The following is a 10,861-nucleotide window of genomic DNA, read 5'->3' on the forward strand; positions in this document are numbered from 1 at the left end:
GGAAATCAGAGCCCATTGTGGGTCCATAAAATGGATGTCTTTTCAACTAAACAGATGGCTATCAGTCTAACAGAGGGACTCAGGTTCCTTTCTGCCCGGCCATTTCCTTTACTGAGTGTCTGTAAGAACCACCCAGTCGGGTGTTTCTCAGGACTGCAGGCTTTTAGGTCAAATAGAAAACCTGGGAGTGCCTGAAAAAGCCCCACACGGGCGGGTGCATGACGCGCGAGCTGGATGACCTCACCCTCCCTGCTGCTGGGTGGCGTGGAGGCGGAGGCCGTGGTGCCCGGATTTGGGAGCACCAGCAGCCAGGACCACAGGGAAGAGCTTTGTGCTGACTTCGCTGAAGGCTTCCCGGGCCGAGAACCGCCCTCCCCTTCGTTCATTTCAGAAGCTGGGACATCCTCCACGCATTGTCATCCTCACGCCATCCGGGATGGACAAGACCCAAGAGCCCCCGGCCATGACGGTCCACCTGCTGGCCAACGCTGGGCAGGGTGCGCTCCTGCAGCAAGCTCTGGACCAGCTCCTGGGCTGCATCTGCCCAGAGGTCCGTCTCTTTATGGTGTCAGAGCGGGTCAGTCCCGTGCACAGCTATGACAGGTGCCACCCCAAGCGCTCCCGGTTCCCAGGGATGTCCGTTCTGCTCTTCCTGCACCAAAGCCAGGGAGAGGAGCGGCTGTTTCGAGTTCTCCACTCGCTGCGGCAGTGGCCCTGGCAGAGCCACCCCGCCCTGAGCCTGCAGGGAAGCCCGTGGCCCCACAGTCTCGCCCGCCAGGAGTTCTACACTCTGGACAACCACATGCCCGTCTGGGGCGTGAGGCCGGTGCACGGCGGCACCGAGGTCCTGCGGGTGACGCTCTACTGCACCTTCGATAACTACGAAGACGCCATCAGCCTCTACGAGATGATCCTGCAGCGGGAAGCCACCCCGCAGAAGAGCAACTTCTGTTTCTTCGTGCTCTACGCCACCGAGAGCTGTGCCCTTCAGCTGTCCCTGAAGCAGCTGCCCCTCGGGATGTCGGTGGACCCCAAAGAGTCGTCGGTGCTGCAGTTCAAGGTTCAAGAGATTGGCCAGCTAGTGCCTCTCCTCCCCCATCCGTGCGTCCCCATCAGCCGCACCAGGTGGCAAACGCAGGACTACGATGGCAACAAGATTCTGCTCCAGGTATCTCAGTTTTGCCTCTGTGACCTGGTAGACACGCATGGGACGGTGTGATTTTGCATTCGAGGTGGGCCTGAGAGATGATTGAAGGTGGGGTTCTCCCAACTCCTGGGGAGCTTTAAAAAAATTCCCCGGACAGTAAGATCAGAATTTCCGGGGGCACCCAGGCCTGGGCATTTCTTTAAAAAAGCTCCTTGGATGATTCTAATATGTAGCATGTAGTCGGGTTGAGAGTCACTGATCTTGTAAAATCCCCCGCGTGGGACCGATAAGGAAGTTCAGACTCTGTGGACACAGCTGCTTCTGAACCATTTGCTGATCGACTGCTTGTTCTCAGGAAACAAGTTTGTCTCTTCAGAAATTATGTATATTCCAGAAGCTAGATCGCTGTAAACAAGCATGTGTTTCTTTTCATTCTATCAACAGATATGGAGCTAAGTTCATCCTTATGTTCTTTTTAGCCATTAAAATAAAGGAACATAGTCTTTCATGAAGTAATTCATTTTCTTCTTCTATAGCATTTCTTGAAGTCTGCTTTTTCATTTCTAAGTCTCTCAGCTGCATTTACTCGGACTCTGTTCCTCTCTCTTTGTCTTGCCCATTTTCTTCCCATTCTCCACCCCTTCACCACTACACACACACACACACACACACACACACACACACACACACACACACACCTATTCCCACGCTCTCACTCTCAATAGTTTGGCTTATGCTGCCTTGGAAGAACACGTGTGGGCATTTGTCTGAAGGCTGCTGCTATAGGATAGCAGGGTAATATCAGTGGTTTGGGTTAATCAGTTAAAATAATTAGTTAATTGAAAGAAACTGGTTTCAGCTCTTAAGTAAGCACGCCTGGCACTGTGTGGGGGCTGCTTACTATCTCTATAACTCATTTCCTTGCCATTCCCCCCGCCCTCCGTTTGGAGAAATCCTTTTTGCTATCTCTTGGAACCACATTCAGTAAAAGACAATATTATTTTCCCTGGATGATGTCAGTCTGCCCCTTAAAAGCTTAATCATTTTTCAATGATGTGTATTTTCTTGTTTCTGAAGTGTTTAGAATCAGCTGAGTGACAAGTGATCTTCCTGTTCATCGAGATAGTTGCTACTGTTCCCTGAAACCTGAAAAAAGCTAGCTCTCAATTTGTAACATTTTACAAGCATTTCTTAGAAAGATGGGGTCTAAATGATCAGAATTTTTACAGATGCATTTCAATTTGTTTATTTTGGCAGGAGGAGCTTTATTCTCCCTCAAGGGATATATCTCCACCACTCAGCATTGTTTCTTCTAAAAATGCCTCATTCCAACAGCACACATCTGCATTTTTGTATTCATAATGTTGTACTCACTTTTGCCATATGGTCTAAGGAGTTTAGAATTTTCTTTTAAAAAAGAAAGTTGACATTTCCTCTTCTTAAAAAGATTGCTGAAATGGCTGGCCATGTGATGAAATCACTTTTAATTTTCTTGATAAGACTTTATAAATACCTAATGTCAAATAATTAGGGGCCTAATTTATAGTTCTACATTTCTATGTGCAAAATTTTACATTTTGGGGGATTCGGCTTTATTTATTTATCTAACAGATATCTAGTGGTTGTTTACCATGTGTTAGGCACTGTGCCAATACTGGAAACACAGTGATGAAGACATATACAATCCCTCTCCTTTAGATATCCAAGTCTGGAGGAATATCCAGAGAAGTAAGCAGGCAAGTGCAAAACAGTGTGGTATGTGATATGGAAAGTATAGGCTGGTAGGAGAGGTAATAATAATATTAATTACGATGATATAACCAACTCATATTTAATACTACTATGACCCGGCACCATTATCACTTAATCCTCTCAAAAACCCTTTGACACTGACACTTAGTTATCTCATTTTATAGATGAGGAAACAAAGGCACAGGAAGATTAGGTAATTTTTCTGAAGTCCCACAAGTAATAAATGGCAGAGCCAATATTACAGGCATCTAACTCAGATTCAGTGATATCAAGAAGGCTTCCAAGAGAAAATGATGTGTAAGCTTAGAGTTGACAATGAATAGGAGTTTTTAGGAGAAAAGGTTAGAGGAGACATATCCCAGACAGAGGAAAAATATACACAAACTCTGGCATTAGGAAAGAACAATGTCCAACAAATTGAAAGAAGTTCAAGTTTGATCGGTGGAGCTTGAAAGGCAGGAAGTGGTGAATCATCAGGCTGGAGTAAGAAGGGGCAGACTGTGATGAGTGCAGTAGGGCATCCTAAAGGGCTGAGACTTAATCTCAAGAAGAGTAGGAAGCCCTTAAAGCAGGAGGGTGACATGATCACAACTGTTTCAAACTCCTCTGGTGGTGAAGTGGAGAAGGGATTATTTAAACGAGGTGTGCAGCCCGCTGGTTGTGAGTTTGACATGCTTGCATTAGAGGGAGGTAAGAGCATCCATGGGGAATCCCTTCAGATGGCTGTTACAGTAATTCAGGTGAGAGATGATGACAGCCTTAGGATTAATGGCAATGGGCATGGAGAGAGAGGATCTGAGAGATCTTTGGAAGTCAGAGTCCATGGGAATGGTGACATCAGGGATAGAGAAGGGAAGATGATGCTCTTGCCTGGGTAACATGGGCTAATATTATCATCTTCTGAGACAAGAGAAAGAATAAATGGAACAGACTTAGTGTGAGGAGGGAGGTGAGATCAATTTTGAAATGTGGAGTTTGAGGAGCTGGGGCCTTGGATAGATAAGTATGAAGCTTAAGAGACAGATCTGAGCTGAAGTTATACTTTTTGAACCCTTCATCATTTAGATAATAATGAAGGTATGGGTGTCAATAAGATTGCCATGGGAGTGTGTAGAGTGAGAAGAGAAGAAGGCCCAGGTTAGCATTGAAGAACTACGAGCTAACAGATGGAAAGCCTCCTTCAATGGGCACTGAGAAGGGATGGATGGACAGGAAGGAGAAAATTTAGAAGATTGGGTTGACATGGAAGCTTAAGGAGAAGACTTCAAATGTAAAGGAGAAATGTCAGCCATGTTAAATTCTACCAGAGCTCAAGTAAAAATTAATGACAAGGAGGCTGGTTTATGGTGATCTTGGCAAGAGCAATTTCAGGGGAAAGGTAGGAGGGAAAGTCAATGTCATGGGTAGAAGAAGTAAGGGAAGGTTAGTGGGAAAATGAATGTGGACACATTTTATAAAGAGGTTTGACTGTGAAGGAGACAAGACAGAAAGCTGGCAGGGGGAGAGGGTTAAGGAATGTGTTTTTCAAGATAGACTTAAGCAGATTTCATTGCTCTTGGCAAGGAGGAGGGATCTATCTATCTATCAATAAATCTATCAATCAATCTATAAGAGAAAGAGATTGAATGAAGAAACAAGATAATAAAGTGGGAGGAAAATGAAACAATTGATAGGTTGGGGTTCCCAGGAAGGCAAAAGTTGATATATTTGCTGCACAGATAGATACCAGTCACTTTAATTGTACAGAAGATGGGTCAAGTTGCAATGGAAGGGAACTGAGAAATTTTCTAATTAATCATGGATTTTGTTTTCTCTGCAATCAAGATGGCAAGACCATCTGGTGAGAGAGGGAGAGATTGTGCCTCTGAAATAATGGCCTTCAGAATTAGATTGACTATGGAAAGCAGTGAAGATAGAAGGGGCACAGGAGAGAAAGAGAAGGAGGTTGATATTCAAGAGCAGATATAGTTGGAGAACTGAGCTGAAGGTGAGAGGGGGCCTGAGAGTGCTAGGTTTAAATTGAGTCTTTCAGAGGTGGAGCATTTTAAGACGATAAGGCCCAGCAGAGGGGCCATGGGATGCATGAGCAGAGCTGAGAAGAGGGAGGCACTGGGCTGGTTCAGCAGGACACAGTGACTCCCGATCCGGCTCAGGCAGAGACTTCCTTGGTGCTGGTTGTGGCTTCAAGACCAATTTTGTTCTGATCTGAAATTGCCTTAGGGGGTTAGAGGAACTAACTCAGGCTTCTCTTTTTGTTCATGGTTGTTAAAAAATTACATAAAATCCCCAAGAAACAAACCTATGGATTTGCCCATTTTTACTTTTGGAAAATAAAAAAAGGAAAAAATGAGATAACTGAGTAGTTTTCCTTCAAATATCACAGACACATTCATTGTTTTGCTATTGAAAATTTGGTCTCAGAAGTTAACATTCGTTAATGTTTCATACCATGCATTTAAAGATAATCAATTAGAAAATGAACCCTTAAAATAAACCATCAACACCAAATGCTGATGAAGATGAGGAGTAATCAAAACTATCATTCATTGCTGGTGGGAATACAAAATAGCACAATCACTTTAGAATGTAGTTTGTCACTTTCATACAAAAGTAAACACACTCTTACCATAAGATCCAGCAATTGTACTTGTTGGTATTTACCCAAATGAGGATGGATATCCTCCACCAATTTGGGCAGTCTAATACCAACCACGAGCGATTTCTGAATATGGAAATAACCATGCCAGTTTCCATTCCCAGAAGAAAAGACTTCATTGGATCAAATACAAAGGTAGATATGATGTCAAAGATGGCAGCATAGCATTTTGAAGGATTGTGTTTATTGCTTCTATTCAACTCAACCGACTTATTGAATGTTGGTTATAGGCATGGCCTGGCAGAGGGTGACTAGAACAGTCTGTTCTTAGCATGTAGTGACTAGATAACATTGGTTACATTTGTTCATCTTTACTCTGTCCCCTAGATCCAATCGAATCCAGGACTTGGTGTTAGGAACAGCGAGCTTTCCTTTCTGAATGGCAACCCCGGGGCTGACGTGCCTCCCCAGGGATCCAGGGTGGCCCCTGTCTCCACAAGGAGGACCCTAGAGCTGAGAAGGCGAAGGAGCAGGGGCAGGCGGTTCAAAGCGGCTTCTCTGGAATTTCCCAAGCCCAGTGGGAGCCCAGCATCAGACAGCTCTCATGGCACCTTGTGGCGAAACCCTGGCTGCTCACAGGTCAGCAGCCCAGCTACAGATGCCCAACTGCCTCTGTGCTCTTCCCGCCTCGAACCCGGGGCCAAAATGAAGGTCTTTGGTCGGGAAAACGGCCTTGAGAAGCTGGAGGCAGAGACCAATGTCGACACAGGGCACACCGTGGTCAACTCTGAAGCCAGGCAATCATTTCTGAGCAGGTTTCCGGGGGATCTGCAGACCAGCCGGCCACCAGCAGCCTCCTCCTTAGGGGCAGCTGCCTCCAAAAACAACAAAAACTTGAAGGAAAGCATCCATCCTTTGTCACTTGCTGGCCAAAGGGAGCTTGATGCAAGGAAGATAATCTCAAAATGTCTTCATCTGCCAGTTCAGGGTGAAGAAAAAGGAGAAGAAGAATTCTTTATATAGTATAAAACCATGTGGTTTTCTAAGATACAAGATCAAACACAATGTTCCAGAAAGGGAGCACTCGTTCTTGTTCATCTGAGGGGGCCTGAATGCTAGCCATGCACAGGTCTGTATTGCTTTTATTTGTTCAAAGTCTAATGGTGCTGTAAGCAGTTGTTGTTTTGCAGCCCTGGTCATGGTCATAGACACACTAACCCAGCACCTATCAGGATAATTGCATTGTATGGAAATGAGTTGAATATGTTTTGCAATGTTGATTAGTGTATGCAATTTGGTTTTAATTTTTACTGGGGTTGCATAGCTCATCCCCCTGGACATTGTGGACTATTTATTCTTTAGTGTTTTTTAATTTTTTATGTGACCTCCTTTTATAACTAGGCCCTGTTCACCACATACCCTCTAGTGATTTAAGTTGTTTGCATCTGGAATGAGTTAACATGCAAAGTGTTTTGAAAATTAGGAATAATTAATTGTTTTCCTGTTTAATGAGCAGAAAGCTAGGGTTTCCTGCTCCTCCATTTCTCATTTGTTTCTGCACTACTCCAGTGGGACCAGAGGCTCACGAGACGAACCAGAGGGGAATGTCACATGATTGGATGATTCGAGATCTCCACAGAGCATTGGTTGGGCTATTGGAGCAGGACTTGGGTTCATCTGACCATGTTTGAATTCCTAAATACCTTTGCAATATTCATTCATTCAACAAATATTTACTAGGCACCTAAGTTTGAATCAGACATTGATATATGGCATACATATATTCTGTGGCCACCAAATCAAAAGTGATTATGGTTCCACCAGTTTGATAAATCCATCCTGTCAACTCAAGAATATATTGAAATCCAAATTTATACCTCTAGGAACCTTTTCCATAATTCATTCTCACAGTTGCTGCACAAGGCTGTGGTAAGCATTCACAACTTGCAGATGGAGACTGAGCAGATTATGCATTGCAATTATAATCATAATAGACAAATTCTCAATTGCTCATATGCTGTATTTCTTTTTTTCGGTTGGGTCTATACCACATTTTAAAAAGTCTGAGGTCTGTGTGTTTCAGTTAAGTCATAAGGTTATTCTTTTTTATTATATATATGTATTTTATTTTTCAATTACAGTTCATAGTGAATATTATTTTGTATTAATTTCAGGTATACAACATAGTGGTTAGACAATCATATACTTTACAAAATGTTCCCCCAATATTTCCAGTACCCACCTGGCACCATACATAGTTATTGCAATATTATTGACTATATTCTCTATGTTTTACTTTATATCCCCGTTACTATTTTTTAATTTCCAATTTGCACTTTTTAATATCTTCACCTTTTCACCCAGTTTCCCAAACCCTCTCCCCTCTGGCAACCACCAGTCTGTTCTCTGCATCTATGAGTCTGTTTCTGTTTTCTTTGTTTATATTGTTCTTTTGATTCCACATATAAGTGAAATCATAGGGCATTTGTCTTTCTCTGACTGATTTATTTCACATAGCATAATACTCTCCAGGTCCAGCCATGTTGTTGTAAATGGTAAGATGTCATTCTTTTTTATGGCCTAGTGATATTCCATTGTATAATATGTACCACAGCTTGATAAGGTTATTTTTTTTTTTATGAACTTCCTTTTCCAAGACAGATGTTACGTAAGACTTCAAATGCTGATTAGCTAGGTCTTTGGGAGACCTGGCTACTTAGTCCACCCAAATGGGGAGAAGGGTGTGCTCAGACCAAAGGACGATTCTTATGGCAGCAAGACTGGGCTGAGTTCGGGGTGCTCTGCCCAGCTTAGGGTACAAACGAATGACAGTTGCTAACGGACAAAGACATGACTTCTAAATTGATTTTTTTGGGTCGTTACATCAATATATTCTCATTCTCATTTTTTTCTCCCCCTCAGATTAAAGGTAGATCTTAAAAAGTGGATGAAGAACTTAACTTTGGTATGGTTTTCTATAGTAACATTTAAAAAATGAAAGTCTTATTTAAGTTGAACTGTTGAGCTTCTTTGAAAAGCCCAGCAGGGGGGCATTCTGACATTTCATTCCCATCTTTAATAGGTTACCTAAATTTCTTTAGCATAATACATGGGTAAGAATATAAGTGCATGGAAACCATGAGAATATTGCAAAATTTGAATGAGTACCTTATAAAATTGACTTGTAAAATAAAACACTCTTCAAATATCACCTACTCTATTCTACTCAATGTAGGAATCCAATTTACAACGTGATAGGTTGAAAATACCAGTGGATGAGGTGGGAGAGGCCCAAATTTTGGTTTCAAGCTTTAAAATTTACTATTTATGTGACCTTGAACTGTCAGCCTCTTTGATCCCCTGTTTCCTTATCTATAGTAAGGAAATGTTGTTAGAAGAATCAAGATTATGTATATGAAAGCATTTGGATATTGCCAAGCATTATGAATATGCAAGATAGTATTAGTACATGGTCCTTCAGACCCACATTTTTAAAATGTCATGGCGACAAAGGATTTTTTGAAATAGGTTTTAGTAAAATCAATGATACAATAAAAATATAGTGATATAATGTTTACAAATAAAAGAAACCTTTCTAATATTATTAGTATGTGTGCCATTTATTTATTGAAGAAGAGAATTATTGATAGAATTCAAGTAGATTCTACAGCTCAAAAGAGGTTATACAAAAGGGGTTAACTATACACTGTAATCCAATTTATCAAATCAGACTCTTAACTACAATGATACTGTATTCCCTAAAATGTAAAATGTATCACTTTAAAATCTGAGTGCCTCCTGTTGATCAGATTATTTTATTTTCTCTTATAAGGGTTGCATTGCAGTTGCTTGGTTATTTTTAACCTTATTGATAGTGTTTCACACTTTTTTGCAAGCATTGTTTAGACATTGCTAAACTTGTGACAGCATTTGTTGGTTGGGGGAAGTAGAGCAGGGGATTTGGGGTGCACACACCTTGACTTAGGAAGGGACATAGACCAGCACCTCAGCTGTACCCCATCCACCCTCTGCTCTGATGGGACTTTGTCCAGGGGTCCTGGTCCCTCTAGCACTCCCCTAAATCTGCTCACTGCATCCGGTTATGCTTGGAGATGCTGATGGCACGGATAGTAATGGAGAGAAATGTGGGGAGAGGGGGAGCCCCTTTCTTCCTCCCAGAGGAAGATGGAGAAAGGGGAAGGGGAGCACAAGGGAAGGCTGGAGCCACAAGCACACACCCCATGTTCTATTGATGAGAACCTCCTAAATTTCATGTCAAGTTACAAAAAAAGGAATGCCTGAAATAACTTAATTCTGTCTCCCTTTCTTGTATTTTCTAAGCCCTCATGTTTGTTTTTTTCTCCTTTCCTTCTCTCTTTCCATTCCTTTCCCTCCCTTCCCCCCTGTCCTCTCTCCTCCTATTTTTTTTATGTGTGTGCATGAATTTGATACTCTCTTCATTCTTCCCTGTTTTAAAAAACACTTTGTCTTTGCAGCCTCTCCCAGGGTTCCTCAAGGGGCTGATGTGTAGCTGCAGCTTCTAAATGGGCCCCTTGGCTAAGCTCTGAGAGACTGAGGACAAGAGACCCTTCTCTGAAGAAATTCTCCCATTTCCAGGTTATCCCCAGCGTTCTGAACTGGGGCACTAACCCTAAATCCCTTAAAAACAAGTTGGCCTCCCTCCACACTTTCTGTTTTCACGCCTGCTAAACCTTTCTCTGAGGTCTGAGATGGTTCTGGAACAATTTTAAAGATTGGCTATGGTATGGATAGCAAAACAAAAGACATTATGGCCCCAGAGAGCACATAATTAGGATTTATGTTAAGAATTTCATCCTGTTAAACTTCATTTTCAGATATATTATTTTAAAAGTCTAGTTATTCCAGAGAATCTTGATGAGGTCTCTGCTTAGCATGAGAAGAAATGTATTATTTTCACAAATTCCATGTTGACCAGAGATGTTTCTGAGATGTTTCTTTTAAGGATAATAATTCTAAAGAGGAACAGTATTACCAAACCTGAGCTGATGATAATGCCTGGCCTGGGCAGCGCCTGCTACATGTGAGGTGCTCCTGTATTTCAATCTTTACATCAATCCTGTGAGGTAGGTGCTATAATTATCCCCATTTTACAGATGAGAAAACTGAGGCACAGAGAGACCAAGTTCCTAGCCAGAACTGCTCAATTAGTAAGTGTCATTGGCTAGGCTTAGAACCCAGGCTGTCTGGCTGGAGTTTGTGCCCCTAACAACCCTGCCCCTCGAAGTGGGGTGCAAGGCGGGTAGAGCTCAGCTTCAGCATGTGCTCACACCATCTCCACACTGTGTGCCTGGCATACCACCCTGGTTTCCTTTCTGCCCCCACTT

General features: G+C 42.5%; 1 protein-coding gene across 1 annotated transcript; it reads left to right on the forward strand.

Annotated features, from left to right (window-relative positions):
* The first annotated feature begins 436 nt into the window (after window positions 1–436).
* FAM124B (family with sequence similarity 124 member B) lies at window positions 437–6,543 on the forward strand. The gene is made up of 2 exons (XM_008145096.3): window positions 437–1,168; window positions 5,883–6,543. Exons 1-2 carry the CDS (start codon window positions 437–439, stop codon window positions 6,516–6,518), a joined length of 1,368 nt encoding a protein of 455 aa, XP_008143318.2. The 3' UTR covers window positions 6,519–6,543.
* Window positions 6,544–10,861: the final 4,318 nt, after the last annotated feature.

Source organism: Eptesicus fuscus, chromosome 11 (assembly GCF_027574615.1).
Source record: "Eptesicus fuscus isolate TK198812 chromosome 11, DD_ASM_mEF_20220401, whole genome shotgun sequence".
Lineage (NCBI taxonomy): Eukaryota > Metazoa > Chordata > Mammalia > Chiroptera > Vespertilionidae > Eptesicus > Eptesicus fuscus.

Bases quoted from the DNA above. Each gene is read 5' to 3' on its own strand.
- FAM124B (XM_008145096.3), top strand. From the start codon at position 437: ATGGACAAGACCCAAGAGCCCCCGGCCATGACGGTCCACCTGCTGGCC. The intron at 1,169-5,882 runs GTATCTCAGTTT...TCTGTCCCCTAG, and splicing joins GCAACAAGATTCTGCTCCAG to ATCCAATCGAATCCAGGACT.